Genomic DNA, 20,754 nt, shown 5'->3' with positions numbered 1-20,754 from the left:
TCAGGATTGATTTCCTTTATAATGGACTGGTTGGATCTCCTTGCAGTCCAAGGGACTCTCAAGAGTCTTCTCCAGCACCACAATTCAAAAGCATCAATTCCTTGGTGCTCACCCTTCTTTATGGTCCAACTCTCACATCTGTACATGACTTACTGGAAAAACCATAGCTTTGACTACATGGACCTTTGTTGGCAAAGTGATGTCTCTGCTTTTTAATATGCTGTCTATGTTTGTCATAGCTTTTCTTCCAAGGGGCAAGTGTCTTTTAATTTCATGGCTGCAGTCACTGTCCACAGTGATTTTGGAGCCCAATAAAATAAAATCTGCCATTGCATCCATTTTTTTCCCCATCTATTTGCCATAAAGTGATAGGACTTCATGATCTTAGTTTTTCAAATGTTGAGTTTTAAGCCAGCCTTTTCACTCTCCTCTTTCACCCTCATCAAGAGGCTCTTTAGTTCCTCTTCACTTTCTGCCATTAGAGTGGTATCATCTGTGTATCTGAGGTTGGTTGATGTTTCTTCTGGCAATCTTGATTCCAGCTTGTGCTTCTTCTAGCCTGGCATTTCTCATGATGTACTCTGCATATAAGTTAAATAAACAAGGTGACAATATACAGCCTTGACATACTCCTTTCCCAATTTAGAACTAGTCCATTGTTCCATGTCTGGTTCTAACTGTTGCTTCTTGACCTGCATACAGGTTTCTCAGGAGGCAGGGAAGGTGGTCTGGTATTCCCATCTCTTGAAGAATTTTCCACAGTTTTTTGTGATCCACTCAGTCAAAGGCTTTAGCATAGTCAGTGAAGCAGAGTAGATGTTTTTCTGGAATTCTGTTGCTTCCTCTGTGATCCAGTGGATGTTGGCAATTTGATAAGTACTGTAAAGAAAAATAAATTTGCCTTTTGGCTCTCTGAGCGGCATCATGGCGGTCAGCAAGAACAAGTGCTTTACGAAAGGAGGCAAAAAGGGAGCCAAGAAGAAAGTGGTTGACCCATTTTCTAAAAAAGATTGGTATGATGTGAAAGCACTAGCTATGTTCAATATAAGGAATATTGGAAAAACATTGGTCACGAGAACTCAAGGAACCAAAATCGTGTCTGATGGCCTCAAAGGTCGTGTTTTTGAAGTGAGTCTTGCTGATCTGCAGAATGATGAAGTAGCATTTAGAAAATTCAAGCTAATTACTGAGGATGTTCAGGGCAAAAACTGCCTGACTAATTTTCATGGTATGGATCTTACCCGTGACAAAATGTGCTCCATGGTCAAAAAATGGCAGACCATGATTGAAGCTCACGTTGATGTCAAGACTACCGATGGTTACTTGCTTCATCTGTTCTGTGTGGGTTTTACTAAAAAGCACAACAATCAGATTCGGAAGACTTCTTATGCCCAGCACCAGCAGTTGCGCCAGATCCACAAGAAGATGATGGAAATCATGACCCGAGAGGTGCAGACAAATGACTTGAAGGAGGTGGTCAATAAATTGATTCCAGATAGCATTGGAAAAGACAGAAAAGGCTTGCCAATCTATTTATCCGCTCCATGATGTCTTCGTTAGAAAAGTAAAAATGCTGAAGAAGCCCAAATTTGAATTGGGAAAACTCACGGAGCTACATGGTGAAGGTAGTAGTTCTGGAAAAGCTGCTGGGGACGAAACAGGTGCTAAAGTTGAACGAGCTGATGGATACGAGCCACCAGTCCAAGAATCAGTTTAAAATGCAGACTCTTAATGGTGACAAATAAAAGATCTTATTTGTGGTAAAAAAAAAAAAGAAAAAGAAAAAGAAATTTGCTGCTGAAGAAAATAGATAGTGATGAAGTTGGGGGGGAAGGGCTTTTTTTTTTCTAGGAAAGGTCTCTCTAAGGAGATGTTATTTGACCAATAACCTTAAATGTAGTGAGGGGATTAAACAAGTGAAAACTGATTAATTTGGATTGTACTCTGAGTGATAGGATGAGTTTGAAGCATTATGATTAGGAGAGTAATATGATGAGACTCCTGTTTTTAAAAGATGACTCAGGGTAGTGGATGAAGAAAGAACTCAGGAGATGAAAGTGAAAATAAAGAGACCGCTGGAAAGGAAAGCCTGGTGAGTAATGATGGTGGCTTGACATGGGCTGTAGTAGTGCAGGCAGTGAAGAGGGGCCAAGGTCAAGACACATGATGCAGGTCAATTCCAAGCACTTGCTGAAGGTTGGATTAATGGGAGTTACCAAGGATGCCTGTTGTGTTTAAAGCCTGAGCATTTGAGTGACTGGGATTTTTAGTTACTGACATGTAGAAAACTGAGAGAAGAGAAAATCTGGAGTGGGAGGGAAGACTAAAGAGTTCTCTTTTGAAAATGTTAGGCTTGGGAAATCTACCAGACACGAAAGTGGAAATGTTGAGAAGGCTGTTGTATGTATGAGTCTAGAGCATTGGTGAGAACTCAGGGCTAAGATGTGGGAATGATATGGGAATCACTTGAGATTAACCTCATGGAATTTGATGAAAAGACTTATGAGTGATTCACCATAGAAAAGTGGGGGAGGAGAGGAGACGACTTTAAATGCTGGGACACTCCAATATTTAGATGTTTGAAGCAGGAGACTTCAGCAAAGGAAACTAAAATGCAGTGGTTCATCAAATTGGAAGAAAACAGGAGTGTTTTCTTGGAAACCAACTGAAGAACATATTTGAAAAGGGAGGGAACAAGCGGTTATGTCATTTGTTGAAAGGTCAAGTAAAATGAGACTGAAAGTTGAACATGGTGTTTGGCAAGATGAAGCTTCTTGGTGACATCTGCAAGAGTGGTTTCAGTGTAGTGATGAGATCAGATCTGTCTTGGAGTGGGCTGGGGAGAGATTGTGAGGAAGCATAGCCAAGCACAGATACTTCTTTCATGAAGTTTTGACAGAGAGAGAGGCAGAGAAATAAGGTAATAGCTGGAAGAGTTCATGGGGTCCATATACTTTTCTAAATGGAAGAAACGACAAGATATTTGTGTGCTAATGAAAATGATTCAGTGTAGGTAATAATTCCAGGAAAGATAATGAAGGGAAAAAATATATAGATTAAAAAAAAACACACCAGAATTAACAAGGTTAGCTCAACTATGGTGGACACTAGCCAAAAGGAAGTGATACATAAAACTTTCACTGTCTGAAACTCAGAAAATACTTTTTCCTGCCCCTCAGACACATTATTTCCCAAAATATAAATCATGGATCTTGTGTTTTCTTAATGGCCGTGTTTGTACATGTATATAAAAGAACAAAACATTTAGACATTCGTGATCAAGAGATTCTATCCCTGGTCTAAACATTTACTCACATTGTCCATAGCTTATTTTCTCAGTATTTATCCATAAAGCCAAAGATTTTTCTAAGTGGTGGGATCACTATAAAGAACATTCCATCAAACAAACTAGTGAAAGAAAGGCATTTCAACTGGCATTTAAGGGTTACCCCAACTTCTTCACAAAACAACCGTGTCACTAGCTATCTCAGCAGTTTAAACAGTTGTGAAAGTTTACTAAAATTCTTTCCTTGTTGCTTTGCTAGAAGGAATTCCTGTGAATATGTCCTCTTTATCTTCCTCTTCTGCAGTCTTTCATGTTTGTGCATAGAATAGGAGCTGTGTCTTCTGAGATATTAGAATTCTTTCATCCACATGTCTCCTACATTTTCTGGGCACTGTTGTCACGTTAGGAAAGGAGCGATGTAAGCAATGGAGCTATTTCTTATTCTATAAATAAAGACAATTAATAAGTTTAATTCTGCGCAAATATGAAGAAGAAAAAGTATACGAAACAAAATGGCTTTTCTCAGCAGTGAACACAGCATATATGATTAGATCCTCTTTTCAAATATCCATCAATAAACATCAGCTATCTAGACACAGTTTTTTAACAAAATAGTTTTGTTGAATGTTTGTATTTCTTGCAATTTTCTATTTATAATTCATCTTATTCTTTATGTGTTTGCTGTAATGAATGTAGGTCTTGTACTTTACATTTTTAAACACTCTTTGGTATTGTGCGGTACTGTCTAAGTTTCAAAGCCTTTCAATCCATTGTCTGATTTGAACTTGTCTGTGACGCATGCATGGCAACTTTTGCTTTACAAACTAGGAAACTGAGGCTGGGGTGGAAGAAGTGACAGCCAGCAAGCAGGCTGAGTGTGAAACCCGAGTGCTTTGCTGTCAACCTTATGGGCTTTCCATCATGCCTTACCGTTCCCTAGTCACCTTTGGTTCCTCTCTAAGCTGAACACAATTTCTGAATGTCAGACTTGATGTTCCCCTTTGCAACTGCTGGGCTAGCTTTGAAGGATAATCTGAAAATGTTATTTCTTTGTAAACTTTAAGGAATTAAAATTTCAGCTTCCTTTAATTTCACTATCAGTATCCCTTTCAGTAATTTGTTTAAAAATATACATGGGTGATGGATATAAACTGAATTTATTGTGGTGGTCATCTTGCAGTATATACAAATATCAAATGATTATGTTTTGCACCTGCAACAAATGTAGTTATGTGTTGATTCTTTCCCTCCCTCCCTCTCTTTTTCTCTGTGTGTGTGTATGAATGATGTTTAGTGTGGACCAGGTATTGTTTGAGCTTCTGGATACAGCATGGAGAAAAAGACAGAATCGTGGCTCTCATGGACTCCGCAGTCCAATTGCAGAGCTTTTTCCAGTGTACAGTGAGTTATCAAATTCTTCTGGGATCAGTTGAAGAGAGATTTTTGCCAGTGTCTTATTTGGGAAAGTTGTTTGTATTATATTCTCGAGGTTGTTGAATTGACTTTGTCAGTGGTTCAGGTGAAGCCCTTTCATCAATTCTCTAGAAGAGTATACAGTTGCAGCAATTGGGACATGGCATCGCTGGTCATCTTCATAGTTGATTAGGTTGCTTTTTATGAAAGGCATGAATAGTGTTGTGGTCCATGCGTGGGTTGGAAAAGAATTTCCAGACATGAGACAGAATGAGAGGGAAATAAAAGTTTATTAGAGTGGGAGATGCTGTTAGAACAGCAGGCCATCTCAGGGGAGAACCGACATTGAACAGGAGTCCTTAGTTACTTTTATAGCCAGGGTACCAGGAGTGGGATAGGGGTCTTGCGGGTCATTTGCTGATTGTATGAGGCATGTATGCTGGGTGGGGAGAAGAGTAAGGCAAATACGTTCTCCCTATGGGGTAGGAGGGGAGACAGGTTATACTGGTCAGGAGGACCTGAAATTCATTAATAGTTACAACATTGGGGATGGGAGGGAAGGTCGATAAGGATCTGGTTTTTCTGCTCCTGCATTCTAAGACTTTCCTTGGTTTCATCTACTCTTTCATCCTTGGGTCACCACAGATAGTATTGCTCTTGAAAAGCTTGAGGACCAGGATGTTGAAGAGCTTTAAAGAAGCCATGTGGAAACCGTTTCTATTTACAGATTGTGCTAAAGCAAAATATGATGCTTACAAAATATTGTCTAACAATATGTAGTATTTATTGTCAGGTTTGTGATGAAGGCTTCAAAAGAACCATTTCATCTGATTCTTGGAAGAAAGCTCTATCATTATTATCGATTTTAAAATTACAAAACTGAGCCTTAGAGACATTAGTTTATCTGTGCAGTGGCAGAGCTAGAATGTGATTCTAGGAGGTCTAATTTCTTAGCTTTCGCTTTAACCACTACGCTATATGGACCTACCTTGGAAATATAGGTTTGGTTCCAGAGGATTGCAATAAAGTGAATACCGCAAATAGAGAGTCATGTGAATTTTTTGGTTTCCCAGTACCTTAAAACTTAGGTTTACACTATATTGTAGTCTGTTGAGTGTGCAATAGCATTATGTATAAAAATGTGCATAGTTGAACAAACTTAACTGCTAAAATGTGCTAACCATCATCTATGCCTTCAGCAAGTCATGGTAGAAACACTAAAGATCACTGATCACAGATGACCATAACAAATATAATAATCATGTAAAAATCTGAAGTATTGTGAGGATTGCTAAAGTGTAACACAGAGACACAAAGTGAGCAAATACTCTTTGAAAAATAGCGCTGATAAACTTGTTTGATGGAGGGCTGCCATAAACCTTCAAAGTGTAAAATATGCAGTATCTGTGAAAAAATACAGTATCTGTGTAGTCAAGCAAAGTGCAATAAAATCTGGTCTGCCTGTACTCCTAGGGAAAGACACCTGAAACCTTGTATTGGGTTGATGAAGGTTAGTGATGCATGGTAGGTTTGGTTTCCCTGAGAAAGTTGGAGAGTTAAGAAAGCACAGGCTACATCAGTGTATGGCAGAATTCTGCCTCCTTGTGTTTTTACAAATTGTGTTAATAATACCCCTCCAGGCAGTTCTAAAAGATGGTTGCCATCCACTGGAAAGCTCCAAAGACTAAAAACAGCTCCACCTTTTGAAATTCCAGTCTCTTTATTTCAAAAAGATTTTTGATGGGCACAACTCTCTTTGGAAGTTTTTATAATTACCTACGGATGTGGTCCTTGCTTTCGTTTTGTGATTGACGAGTTGGCAACAGTCAAATCCGACCTCTAGTACTTTGTTGTTATTTTCTCCCCAACTTGTTAGGAGAGGGTCAAGTTCTGATTTTGCCTTTCCAGGCTTTCACTTCGAAAGTTGATTTAAAATCTTACAAAAATTCTTGTAAGCCTTCCTTATATCCCTTCATATAATCCATTGATGAAAACAGTGAACTATCATGTTTTTTATGGGAAAGAATGGGCAAGTTTGGCTTCAGTGAGTTAGTTGTATAAGGCACTTTGTTTACATAATCTCTTTCATGTTTTCGGCCTTTACTATCTTCCAAACAAAGGTTAACTGGCTTTCAATGATATGGTATCTAATTAATACCTATAAAAGGACACTTTCTCATAGATGGTCAGCCATGTTTAAAAATGCTTCATAAATCATGGGGAGAAAAGCTTGCTGTGTTTGGAGGTCTTGAGCAAAAGTTTAGTGTGGTTTCTGTTTGTTGAGAACTTGTTCAAGATAAAGGTAAAGTGAAAGTCGTTCACTTATGTCCAACACTTTGTGACCCCATGGACTATACAGTCCATAGAATTCTCCAGGCCAGAATACTGGAGTGGGTAGCCTTTCCCTTCTCCAGGGTATCTTCCTGACCCAGGAATTGAACCGGGGTCTTCTGTATTACAGGTGGATTCTTTATCAACTGAGCTGTCAGGGAAGCTCTATTCAAGGTAAACTGGGTGGAAAATAAGTACAAATTTGAAAGATTTAAATGGGATGATTAACCGAATTTGTTATGTTTCTCTATTTAAGCTCAGTAAAGACGAAATATATATAGATACCTACATATAGGGATTTTTTCTCCTTATGCTTATAAAGCATGTATAATATTTGATTATGTACTTGGCTTGTGAAAAGTCTTAACATTTTCTTCCCAAAATAGAAGACTCTGACCAAAACCAAAATATTAGATTTCAGTGGTCCAACAAAATAATAAAAACCCACTTAAAATTTGGAAAAATTTTTTTCTAAATGGCTCTTGAATCAAGAGGAAATAAAACATTGAGGTTATAAATGCTTCCGCAATTAATGCAAATGAGCCCTTGTCATTGAGAAATCTCCATGAATGTGAATAGAGCTGCATTCAGAGCAAAATTCATGACTTTAAACTTTTTAATTATTTTAGTACTAAATGAATCAAGCACTTTACTTAGGAAACTAGAAAAAGAATAGCAAACCACAAGTGAAAGCAGAGAGCAAGAAATGAACAAATATAAGGCAGAAATTACTATATTTAAAAAAGCCTACCCCCCAAACCTAGTAAACCGCAGGACTTAATCATAAAACAAAAAAAAGATTTTTTAACAAAGATGTTTAATGGATAGGCTTGCCAGATAAAATGTATATACAATATATATAATAACCTAATACAAAAATTATTGTTCATTGTTTATCTGAAATTCAAGTTTAACTGTGTGTTCCATATTGTCATTTGCGGATTCTGGCAGTGGAAGATTTCAGTGGAAGAGAATAATTATTTAAGTTTGAGAATCTAGATGAATTAGATCACTCTGTAAGAAAATTAAACAAATTGCTTCAAGACAAAATGACAGAAACAAAGATCAAAGAATTAAGTACTGAAGAAATGAGAGTTTTAAACATCTATCATCAAAAAGGCATCAAAAATTCTGCTTTCATCCTTTGAGGAAGAACAGTAACCAGTTTTAACCTTCTTCCGTAAAGCTGTACAAAAGATATGGAACGACTGTTTTTAGTTATTGGACATCAGGCAGTGCACACCATGGTCTGTGAGAGGAGGGAACAGATGAAATAAGCCCTCGGATCTTCTTGGCTTAATGCTAGGAGGCAATTTTCAGATACAGGCACTGGGAGGAGAAACCCATTCAAAGCCTTGCTGAGTTGTGGAGATGGAAATTGGAGTTTGGGGAGACAGAAGCAACCAGAAATTGTAATGCAGAATTCCAGATGTGAAGCCCTACAGAGAAACAAAAGCTCCAAAATTGTATGGGGTTCCTTTAAGCTTTGCTGAGCTTGCATGACATAAGAGGGGCAAAGGCTGATGGATTCCCACAGCGATGGTAGAATGGGGAACTTCTGAGTTCAACAACAAGGGGGGCACCCAAACTACAATTAGTCTTACTTATGATTAGAGGTGCAGAAATCTTAAACAGTATGTTTAGAGTGATGTACAGAAATCTCTCATGCTCAAATGAGATTTATTCTAGGAGTGCAAGGATGCTTTAAATTATTTTTAGCCGATAGAGTGAAATCCAGTGGGATTTATTCAAGGAATGCAAGGATAGTCCAGCCTTAGTGAATCAGCCTGTCAACTTAGCACCTATTCTTGGTAGAAACTCAAAAGCAGATAGGAAAAGCTGACAAATTCCTGAATATGGAAAACAGTATTAGACATATAAATAAGAATAAATTAAATAATAAATATATTTTCATTAAATTTGGGGAGAAGGTAGATGCTATTGTCATTTGATTCACATTTTTTGAAGATTCTAGTTAATGCAGCAATATGATAAATAACATCTATTTATAGAAAAAGTAATTATCATTATATATAGAAAACATGACCTTATGCATAGAAAATCAAACAGATCTAAATGAAACTGTATTCAGATGCATAATAGATGAATAATAGAATTCACAAAAGTGTTTGAAAGCAAGGGAAGTATATAAGATAGTTTAGCTAAATCAGCAATAAATAGTTAACATTAAGTTTTTAAAAATTTAGTGGAAATACATTTATTAAGGGCTTCCCTGATGGCTCAGATGGTAAAGAATCTGCCTGCAATGCAGGAGACCCAGGTTCGATCCCTGGGTTGGGAAGATCCTCTGGAGAAGGAAATGGCAACCCACTCTAGTATTCTTGCCTGGAGAATTCCATGGACAGAGGAACCTGGTGGGCTATAGTCCATGGGGTCTCAAAGAGTCAGACACAACTGAGCAACTAACACACAAATGTAGTCAGGATATCGTCTTTCTCAAGTTCATATATCAGTCTTCTGAAAATCCCACCATAACCTTAATATGGTTTTGGTAGGAAATCAGTAGGTGGAGACTTGCTAATTTTTAAAAAATGATTATCTGAAAGGCTGTATGCATGTGCAGCTTTACTCAGTAATATTTTGAAAATGACTTTATTAAGAGATTTAACTTTCTAGGTGTTAAGGAGTTTTATAGTAATGTAATTGAAACATTGTTGCATTGGCCCATGTTGAACAAATAAATCAATGAAAGAGTTAAAGGGGTCTATTAAGGCATGAAAAAAAGATTGCATTTGAAATCTATGGATGAGCAATGTATTTTATAATAAATGATGTTAGGACAATTGGATTTCTCTTTGAAAATAAAAACTTAAATATCTACCTGCATAATATATAAAATAAGCTCTATTAAAGATCTGAACATAAAAAATTGGAACAATTAAAGCACTGTTACTGAATCCAAGCTCACTCTACTCACTGCACTATAGGCCAAGGAATCCAAGAGATGAGATGTTGAGGCAAGGAAAATACTTTAATGGGGGAGCCGGCAGACTGAGAAGATGGCAGGCTAGTGCCTCAAAATAACGATCTTATTGGGGTCTGTATGCCAGGTTGTTTTATAGATCAGAGAGAAAGAAGCAATGAGGAACTAAAGTCAAAAGGCAGCAGAGAGAGTGAGATGCAGTGGGGAAGTAAAGTGAAAAGATCTTCAGTCTTGCAAAACATCTCCAAGGGAATGTCGAGCCTTTAGAAGGATGTTAATCTCTTCTATTCACAGGTGGGCAGGGACAAACTAACTCTCCAGGAGCTGAACAAAGGCACTTATTTTACAGTCAAGCAAAGGGGCAGAGTCCTCCAGGTAAGCCACTGAGTATGATTATAATAATAAAAGCAAGTCAAAGAAACAGTTTCTAACATGGAATCAGAATTGGCTTCCTCTCTGCAACAGTACTACAGGCAATACTTTATTATCTTCAATAACTAAGGCCTTTTAAATATGGCACAGAACTCAGAAATCATAAAAAAAAGATTAAGATATATTTACTAAATAAAATTTTGAAATCTTGATATGGTTAAAAAACCAAAAATGACAGATCAAAGAATATATATTTCCTTATTTAGTACTATAGGTATTATTATTAATAATATATTATAATGTATTACATATATCACAGGTTACTCTTTGAGCATATGCATATACATTTATGCATGCTAAGTTACCAGTTATGTCTGACTCTGCAACTCTTCGGACTGTAGGCTTCCAGGCTCCTCTGTCCATGGGATTCTCCAGGCAAGAATACTGGAGTCGGTTGTCATGCCCTCCTCCAGGGGATCTTCTGACCCAGGGATCAAACCCATGTCTCTTATGTTTCTTGCCTTGGCAGGTGGGTTCTTTATCACCACCACCACCTGGGAAGCCCTGCATATGGATATAATATAATCATATATACAGTATCACATCAGTGATATGTAGAGAGTTTTTATAAACCAGTGAAGTAAAGATAATGACCAATAGGAAACCACATAAAACCAATGAATAAATAGATGGTTTCGAAGAGTTAATTTAGATGATCAACAAATAAATGGGGATATTCTAAACCTTGCCCATCATTAAATTTGAATTAAAATGAGATAGTTTTTCATATTTCATCTATTGTTATTTGTAATCATTTAATAACTGATAGGGTCTTCCCTGTAACTCAAACGGTAAAGAATCTGCCTGCAACACAGGAGACCTAGGTTCGATCCCTGGGTCAGAAAGATCCCCTGGAGAAGGCAATAGCAGTCCACTCCAGTATTCTTGCCTGGAGAATCCCATGGACAGAGGAGCCTGGCAGGCTACAGTCAATGGGATTGCAAAGAGTCGGACAACTACTACTACTACTACGACTACTACTACTACTACTACTACTACCTGATAATATTCCAAGTTAGGTTATAGGAAAATAATTTATGTATACTTTTATGCTTATGAACTATTATAGTTTGGAAGGCAGTCTGATCGTATTCATCACATTTAAAAATATCTATGCGTTTTGGTAGAAAAATACTACTTCTAGGATTTATTGTATTGAAGCTTCTTTACTAACAGGCTAGGTAAATACACAGGCCACCTGGATTCCTTGGTCACCTGCTTCTTCTTCTAGGTCTTGGCTTCTACATGCCCAAAACTCAATTGAGGAGATAGCTTCTCTCTACAGTTTGACTTCTGTAGGTCAGGTTCCTACCCCATGTATCTTTAGATGGACCCATTCTCCATAGATCCTAGAATGTTTTGCATCAATATTTTTTTTCCTTTTCTCTACTATTATCTCTTTGTATAAGGTTTTTCAGAGCAAAATCCTCTGCCTTCTACCTCTAAAGATTATGTTTCTGACCTTAAACTAAGCCCTTGGACTGTGACATCTTTATTACCATGAGAGTGATACTCTATTCATCTAAAATCTGAGCTCCAGCTCAGAACAGATCACTCTGATGCCTGAAGTTGATGTGGCCCCTTAGTGTCTCCAGTTATTGTTAAACCTCTGTGTAATACATTTAACTGGTATACTCTGTATATTTTAAAACGTGGAATACGTTTCTCCAAAGAGCATCCCTGTACTCACATGACTTAGCGGCTGAAGAACAACAATACTCACAACATGTTTTAAAATGAGTGTCATATTGCAGTTTAATTGGCAATTTTCTTTCTTCTGTAGTAACAGAGGGTAATAGTGCATCTTATAATTAATGGTATTTTAATTTCAATAAAATTCAGTTGTTGTACTAGTTTAACCAAACTATCCAGTGTTATTTTGTTTTGCTAGTGAGATATGTCACATCAAACTTCATTAGAGGTCTTGCTATTATTATTATTACTAGCCTATCCATAATCTATTATCTCACCAGTACTTTAGGAGATTTTTCTTAGTCTGAAGGCTGTTGTTTACCAAAAGTAGGTATTTGCAAGTTGATAATCTAGTTTGATATTATTCATGAGCCTATTAAGAAAACTAAATTCTGGTTTTCAGGCATCATTTTATTTAGCATTATTTTATGTAGATTGTTTTCTCATTTTCTCCCTTTCTCCTATCCCCTCCAAACTGTTTTTCCTTGCTTTGGAAGGATTTATAGAAGCTGAGATTCAGATTAAGTGTTTCTGAGCGTGGTTAATCCCTGGTTTCCTCCTTAGTAGCTATGTAGAGTGGGCAGATTGCTGCAGTTCTCTCAGCCTCAGTGTCCTCATTTGCGAAGGCTTGTTTGCCTCAGTTTTCTTGGGAAGAACAGCTAAAGTAATGGTGTGGGTGTTCTCTCTTACCTCTAAAACTAAAAAATTTCTGGGGATTATCAATAGTCTCAGAGGGCACCTTCAATAATACCTAGTTATAACTAATTTCCTGGGCAATAATGCACAACACCCCCACATATTGAGTAAATCTAGGATGAGTTCCTTTATTTCTGCTATAGCTCATTACTGTGTTTTCTCATCCCTGATGGGACCTGCTTCTGTATTCAGATAGCCTTCAGAGAAATGGAGTTACCTCGAGGTTATATCATGAGCCTGTGAGAAAGGAAGGGGAAAATTCACTTCTTTCATAAACCAGGTTGCTCTGTCTTGACTAGCTCAGTAGCTTACTCTGCATATGGTATTCATTCGAGGCGCATTTCTCAAGCGAACATTCAGCTTCTGTAATCTTGTAATCAACCTGCAACCACAGGATCACATACAAATTGCTAGTCAACCCGGAGCTCTAGTCACTGCAATACTCTGTGAACAATGGAACTGTAAGTCTAGAAGGGACTTGGAGTCAATTGCCTCCCCTAACCGGTAATCACATCTAAAGCTTCTAAGACAAATTATAACTTAGTCTATTCTTAAAGACCTCCTGAGGTGATATGCCAACCTCGCTCAGGAACACATTCCAATATTGAGCAAACATTACTGTCGGAAAATAATTCTTTGTACCTCAATGAAGTTTCTCATGGCACAGAGGAACCAAGGTTTTATTTTGTTTCTACCTCAGTGAGATGAGGTAACACTGAACATAACCCTCTACTTAACCTTAGAACTGAATTCAAACCCTTTCACAGAGAGGTTCCTCTTGCCTATAAGGTCACGTCCCAATTCCTCAGTATGCAGTACAAGGTTCATAGGAATCTACCACCGGCTGTATTTACAGTATATATTCCTGACATGCCCTTTCAGGCATTTGTTGCTTAGCTTTGCTAAAGTACTTTCCAAACCCCAGGAATACCATATTCTTTAACATGCCTTGTTTTTGCACACACACCCTGTCTTGGAATGTCTTTCCCTCTCATTTTCTCAAGTGACTCTTACCTTTATTTCAATATGCAGTTCAAAATATCGCCTCTTCTGGGAAGTCTTCCCTCAGCCCCCAAACCAGTTGGTCACATTGTCCTCTTTCCAGATTTGTATACAGTATTTGCTTATTTAGGCTTGTACTGGTTTTTAGTTATTTGCCTACTGTTCCTTACTGCTCATTAGATTAAACCTTGAAGACTAGGATATATTCTCTGTGCACAGTAATTGGCATCCAGTAGGGGTCAATAAATGAGTGCTCCTATTTTTTTAGGGAACCAAAAGAACTTCCTTGTCATAAATTAGGAGGAATGTGAATACAAAAATGTGAACGACTTGCCAAAAGCATCAACATGCTAAATGACTGTTATCCTAATTTGTGCTTCCACTACCAGAAATTTTTGAAGGACGATTGTGTATATCTCTGTGAGAGACATGGTATGTCCCCATTTGCCATCCCTAATGTGAAAAAAACTTTATGAAGCCAGAAAGTCAAGCATTGATGTTTTATCATCAAAGAACGATTTTTTCCCATTAGGTTTTCAGCACCCATCAGCAGGACATTTTGCAAAAGCATATGGATGTTGGCAACCAGTGATGTATCAGATGCATGCCATTAAAAATGTTCAGGCAGTCTACCAATCCCATTAGAGGTTCTGATGGCCAGAGATGAAAGACCAAAGATCTGCTTAAACAAAATGCACTGACACTGGCATAGAATTGTGATATAAATAACCAGTGCAGCATCATGAAGTTTTCCTAATTTTATTAACATGACAAAAATAAAACTTCCTCAGTAAGCATGTCCTAGGGAAGATAAAGTAAATCAGAACTGGGGAGGGACCTGAGATTGTATAGTCATTTTTTTCTTACAAGTGTATGAGAAGTTTCTTAAACTGTCCTTTATAAACACTTATAATTTTGTTTTCTCACCATAATCTTTTCTTCATAATATACCAGTTGCTACTATTTCTAGGTGATTTTTAATCTTTTTGTATCCTATACATCCAAAAGGAAATATTTTTGATGTTGTTTAGAGTTAATGGGAATAGAAGAAAAACAAAGGGTTTATGTAATTTTTACGCTGGAAAAATCTACTCCCTCCCTTTTCACCTCTGTTCCTATGGCTGTTGGTGACGTAGGTTGCTCCTCTCTGAGCCCAGACATTAGCACCTAGAGTGTCTGTTGGGATTTGAATTAACTGTTAAATGAAGAGATTGAGATACAAGTCTTCTTGTTAATGGAAAATATAGAGTCTCTTCTATGTAAACTTTTAACATAAGTGGACCATAGTTCTCTTTCTTCTGTTTTCTTCTAAAGTTGGCTTCTGAGGGGTTAAAGAATACTTCCTGCTCTCTATGACACATGTATTTATTTTTAGGGATGCCATTTCCATCACCCAGCTTCCTTTTGCAAGCAGCATTATTCTATCCAATTCTCTAATGATGTTACTAGTAAAGTTCAGTTACTGATTTTATGCATCAGGCATGACATATATGCCATATCTGTATTCGGAACAGTCTTGGGTTTGGAGTCCTGGATTGGCCCTGTTATGTGACCTTGAAAAAGTCTTTAAACTCTTTGTATTCTTAATCTTTAGTAAGAGACATGGCAATTGTAACTACGTCATTGCCTAGTAGCAACCTACTCCATGGGTTATTGTGAAGATTTAAGGGCTCCATAGGATTGTGAGGATGTAAGGGCTTCCCTGCCTGCAGTGTTTGATCCCTGGGTTGGGAAGATACCCTGGAGAATGAAATGGCAACCTACTCCAGTATTCTTGCTTGAGAAATCCCATGGACAGAGGAGCCTGGTGGGCTACAGTCCATGGGGACACAAGAATCGGACACGACTGAGTGACTAAACTACCACCAAGGAAAACATTATGTATATACACACATACTCTTGATCTTTAACATTATTTTTACCATTAGACCCTGAGAATAGAAGGCGGGTTGTAAGGCAAAAGGTATAATATAGGACTTAACTTCATTTCTCCCATCTTGGCTGTCCTAGCAGAAAACTGTGTGTATATCATCTCTCCAAGTGGTTCTAACATGTCAACATGTTTGAGAACTATTGGTCTAGAATTTTTTCTTGCCTTCAAACATAGTTGGTTTTAAAAAGTAAAGATTCTGGACTTGCCTGGTGGTCCAATGGTTAGACTCCATGCTTCCACTGCAGGGGGTAAGGGTTTGATCCCTGGTCAGGGAACTTAGGGGGCTTCCCTGATAACTCAGTTGGTAAAGAATCCGCATGCAATGCAGGAGACCCCAGTTTGATTCCTGGGTCAGAAGATCTGCTGGAGAAGGGATAGGCTACCCACTCCAGTATTCTTGGGCTTCCCTTGTGGCTCAGCTGGTAAAGAATCCGCCTTCAGTGCAGGAGACCTGGGTTCAATCCCTGGGTTGGGAAGATCCCCTGGAGATGGGAAAGGCTACTCACTCCAGTATTCTGGCCTGGAGAATTCCATGGACTGTATAGTCCATGGGGTTGCAAAGAGTTGGACACGACTGAGTGACTTTCACCCACCCAGGGAACTAAAATCCTGTATGTGGTGAGGCACCCCCTTGCCCTGCAAAAAGTAAAGATTCCTAGATTCAGAGTACTTGGGTCTGGAAGCTTTTCCAGTAGTCTAGTCCCAGTACTTCTCATTGTCACTAAATCCTTTCTTAAATTGTCTTTCTAAATCATCTGTGCTTCAGGTGAGCAAGCATAAAGCCCTTATTATAACCTATGTGAAGATGAGGCTATGTGAAATAAAATTTTATCATATGTGGGTATTCATGTATGGCTGTGTACCTCTTTCTTGACTGAATGGATTGCACTATGAGTCACAGAAAATGCTTTATTATGTATATTTTGGAGAAGGAAATGGCAACCCACTCCAGTACTCTTGCCTGGAAGATCCCATGGACAGAGGAGCCTGGTAGGCTATAGCCCATGGGGTTGCAGAGAGTTGGACACAACTGAGCAACTTCACTTCACTCACTTCATACTTTCTCACTGGAGAAGGAAATGGCAACCCACTCCAATATTCTTGCTGGAGAATCCTATGGAGAGAGGAGCCTGGTGGGCCATGGTCCAGGGGGTAGCAGACAGTCGGACACGACTGGAGTGACTAAGCATGTATATTTATCTTTCATTAAGGGAAAATGAAGGTATAGGCATCTTACTGAAATTTACAGGAAGGAAAAGCGAGAAAAATTTCTGGTGGGAGATTATAAATGGAAATTAATGTCATTTACTCATTATTGCAAAATTAGATTCTATAAAACATCAGATAGTCTTGGCCTTACTGTTTTATTTTGATTGATGTGGGATCATGTTTATGAACTCTTTTATAGATTTCCTCATGAACAAACTTTCATTCACCCAGTTCTTCCACTGTGTTAGTTAGAACTCTATTGGTTGCAATTGATAGAAACCCAGTTCAAACTACAGAGAAGGCAATGGCACCCCACTCCAGTACTCTTGCCTGGAAAATCCCATGGATGGAGGAGCCTGGTAGGCTGTAGTCCATGGGGTCACTAAGAGTTGGACACGACTGAGCGACTTCACTTTCACTTTCCTGCATTGGAGAAGGAAATGGCAACCCACTCCAGTGTTCTTGCCTGGAGAATCCCATGGACGGCGGAGCTTGGTGGGCTGCTGCCTATCAGGTCGCATAGAGTCAGACACGACTGAAGCGACTTGGCAGCAACAGCAGCAATTCAAACTAAAATTTAAAACTTATAATAACCCAGAAATTAATCTGTTGTCCTGTGTCTGGCGTAGCTAGGTCCAGGGGTTCGTACCATGCTTCTATTAATAGGACTCTGTAACTCCCCTATGTCACTCAGTCTTACTTTCCTCTTAGTTCATTTGATTCTCAAGGAGGCCCTCGAGTCTATTTCTCCCAGCTTAGTCATCCCGACAGAAAGAGCACTTCTGTTTTCCAGTAGGTCCAGTAAAAGTCTCAGCAAGTGTAATTTGGATCACGTATCTATTCCTGACCTAACTTCATGGCTAATGAATAGAGTACAGTGATTTGCTATGCCTAAACACGCCAGTCTCTCTAGGGCTGGGATCGGGCACATCCCCAAAACACACAGAAACTGGAGGTAGGTGATTCCTTCAAGAAATGTCGAGGGGTGGTTATCAGAAGAACAAACATGCTAAGGAGCCAAAGGACAATAAATGAATGTCCACTACGTCTCATGAGGTCCTAAGTCCCTTAACTATGAACCCTCCCACCTTAGAGACTTTGTCACTGAATCTTAGCAAGGGAAGACTAAGCCAGGGCCTTTTCTTTTAAGAGGGAAATCTTGTAGTTTAAGAAAGATGTAAATAGGGTTTTCCTCCAGATTCTTCTACCAGTTTATGCAATTCTTGTCTAGTTTTTTGCCTTTGTGATGGGAAAGTTCAAGTCATCAGAAGGCGTTTACATTGTGCCAAAGTGCCATATTTAATTATATTTTAATTATCTTCTTAAAAATATTTGAGTGGAGTAAATTGAGCTTACATATAAACCCAGGGAGAGCAGACCACCGGAGAGAGATTTGTTTTCTGAGAGCCTCTCTGTGCCATTAGGTCCAAATTTAATAATGTTAATAATAGTCTATATATTACATGCCAGGTCTTCTATTATGCAAAAATAGACATCCTATTTGGTTATTAAACATACTTTTAAGCAGGTAGTGATCTCTCTCTTTGCTTTCTCCACTTTTCCCAGGAAACCAATCTTCAGGGACCAATGAAATTTCTCAAGTTTCCTAATTTGTAGTATTTTGGACTTTATGGAGTATCCTCAATTTTATGCATTTTTATCACCTCACTAAAGGAGATTAGTAATATGCAATTAAAAGCCTTTTACTATTTTGCTTTGTGAATCTTTATGTATAAATTTTTGAAATCTGGAAGTAATCAGATCATGATTCTAATTTGTGCTTCAGAAATGTCATTGCAGATGCCCAGGGACCCATCCTTCCAGCACCACTTGGTTTGGATGAAGTGATGATCAGAGATGTGACACAACCATCTTTTCTTGGTCACATGTTATTCCCAGTAGAAAAGAAAACCCTATTGATTGTCCTTCATGTGTACAGTCCTGTGCTTGGTACTATGATACATTAAGTAATTGTTTTGTTATTTAATATCTCAGTCATGTCTGATTCTTTTGTGACACCATGGACCATAGCCTGCCAGGTTCCTCTGGGATTTCCCAGGCAAGAATACTGGAGTGGTTTGCCATTTCCCTTTTCATTATTAAGTAGAAGACAACCTTGGCTCTCAAAGGTGTTAGATTTAGGACAATTTACAAAAGATAAACAGACACTTCAAAGAGAAAACATATAGTGCCCCTGGGAGTACTGGTTGGTATAACCCCCTTGTAAGACAACTTATCAAGTATCTGTAAAAGCTTAATACCAGAAAAATATATTAAAAAATTAAAACAATAATCTCCAGGTGGGGAAGACATTATAAAGAATGACATGAAACCCTTAACATGCTAGACTGATAATTAAACTATAAAAATAATTTTTTCTGTATAACACAAGAAAATAAAGTCAACAGCAAATGTCAAATAGTAACTTATAATTCACACAAAGAGCTGCTTTCCTTAGTATGTAAAAATCTACTACAAATCAATAAGGATGAGGACACCAAACCAATAGGGAAAAAAGACAACATAAAAAGTTAAATCACAGAAAAGGAAGCATAAATTTTTTTTAAACATATCAAAAATGCTTATTCTAGAAAGTGATACTCAGATTAATATCATAATGAAATACCATTTAATTTCTCAGTTTGGCAAAGGTCAAAAAGTTTCTTAATACATTATGTATATTTTGGTAAATTGAGAGTATGGGGCAATAGTCACTCCTATAAATTTCTGTTGGGAATATGCATTGGTATGACCTATATAGTGGCCATTTGTCAATTGTTACCATATTTTAAAATATGACTACCCGTTAACCCAACGTTTTTATTCCTAGAAATATATCCACCTTTGGACATATTTTTTGCCAAATGATGTGTGTAGAAGATTATTTATTGTAGCATTGTTTGAACTAACAAAAAACTGGAAATAACCTACAAATCCTTCAGAAGGACTAGCTAGATGAAATTATGGCACGTGGCTCTGGAAAATGCTACTCTGTAAAAAAAAAGCATGAGGCCTCTCTACATGCTGGTACACAGTTGTATAGCCAAGATATATGGTTAGATGAGAAAAATGTCAACTTAAAAAAATGCTCAACCTCAAGAGTTGCGAGTTATTTTATTTGAGGCAAAATGAGGACTGTAGCCTGGGAGACAGCATCTCATATAGTGCTAAGAAACTGCTCCAAAGAGATAGGGGAGAAGGTTAGTAACATGTGATTTTGGTGAAGGGGGGATATGTGCAATTAAATACATGATTTTTTTTTTTTTTTTTTAAATACATGATTTTTGCAGAAGGCTTCTGCTAGTTATGAGGAGCAGACATTACCATGAAGGATTTTAGTGCTTTCTTTGATATGAGGAAATACAAGAATTGGGCTCATAAAATCAGTTCCTTAAAGTATCTAACTATTTGAAGACCTGTTCTACAAGGTTTTCACAGAGCCCAGAGTGCCTCATTTCTGCTCTCCACCCTGAGCTCCTTTCAGGGAGTGCAAGCTGCAGCAGCTCATGATTTAATCCTTGTAGATGTAGATGGCAAGTGCCAATTTGTAGTTGATAAAAGAAACGTGCAGAACTCTGCATTTTTCAGTATATATAAAGGAAGCTGGTAACAGAGGTTGCCTCAGGAATGAGAACTGAATGGCTTTCAAATAATAGTACTCAGGAAACTTACTTTTTCATATATATATAATTTCATATATATATATAATCTTTGTATGATGTGAATATATTCAATCTTTAGAATTGAATATAATTTTTAAAATACAATGAAATGCACATAGGAGATTATGAAGCAATTCTACCACTAGAAATTAAT

The 20,754-nt window shown here is 37.8% G+C and overlaps 1 protein-coding gene and 1 pseudogene across 43 annotated transcripts in view; both read left to right on the top strand.

Annotated features, from left to right (window-relative positions):
- Window positions 1-20,754, top strand: part of LOC145509795 (uncharacterized) — a 1,222,357-nt gene that overhangs the window by 127,479 nt on the left and 1,074,124 nt on the right. For 6 of the 42 annotated variants that reach the window (XR_014056428.1, XR_014056430.1, XR_014056426.1 and 3 more), the window contains one exon: window positions 10,269-10,349. The exons of the other annotated variants lie outside the window; for them this stretch is intronic. Coding sequence is in view for 2 of the 6 variants with exons in the window: in XM_081499100.1 (XP_081355226.1) it covers window positions 10,269-10,349 (81 nt within the window). In the remaining 4 variants the exon portion in view is untranslated. The remainder of the gene's footprint in view (window positions 1-10,268; window positions 10,350-20,754) is intronic. 42 annotated transcript variants of the gene reach the window in all.
- LOC145509794 (small ribosomal subunit protein eS1 pseudogene) lies at window positions 917-1,790 on the top strand (annotated as a pseudogene). Its single transcript, XR_014056418.1, has one exon. The product of XR_014056418.1 is annotated as a small ribosomal subunit protein eS1 pseudogene (transcript).

Source organism: Giraffa tippelskirchi, chromosome 6 (genome assembly GCF_054371585.1).
Source record: "Giraffa tippelskirchi isolate mGirTip1 chromosome 6, T2T-mGirTip1v1.2.pri, whole genome shotgun sequence".
Classification (NCBI taxonomy): domain Eukaryota; kingdom Metazoa; phylum Chordata; class Mammalia; order Artiodactyla; family Giraffidae; genus Giraffa; species Giraffa tippelskirchi.
Note: the sequence above shows the minus strand (reverse complement) of the source record. Positions and strands in the feature narration are given on the sequence as shown.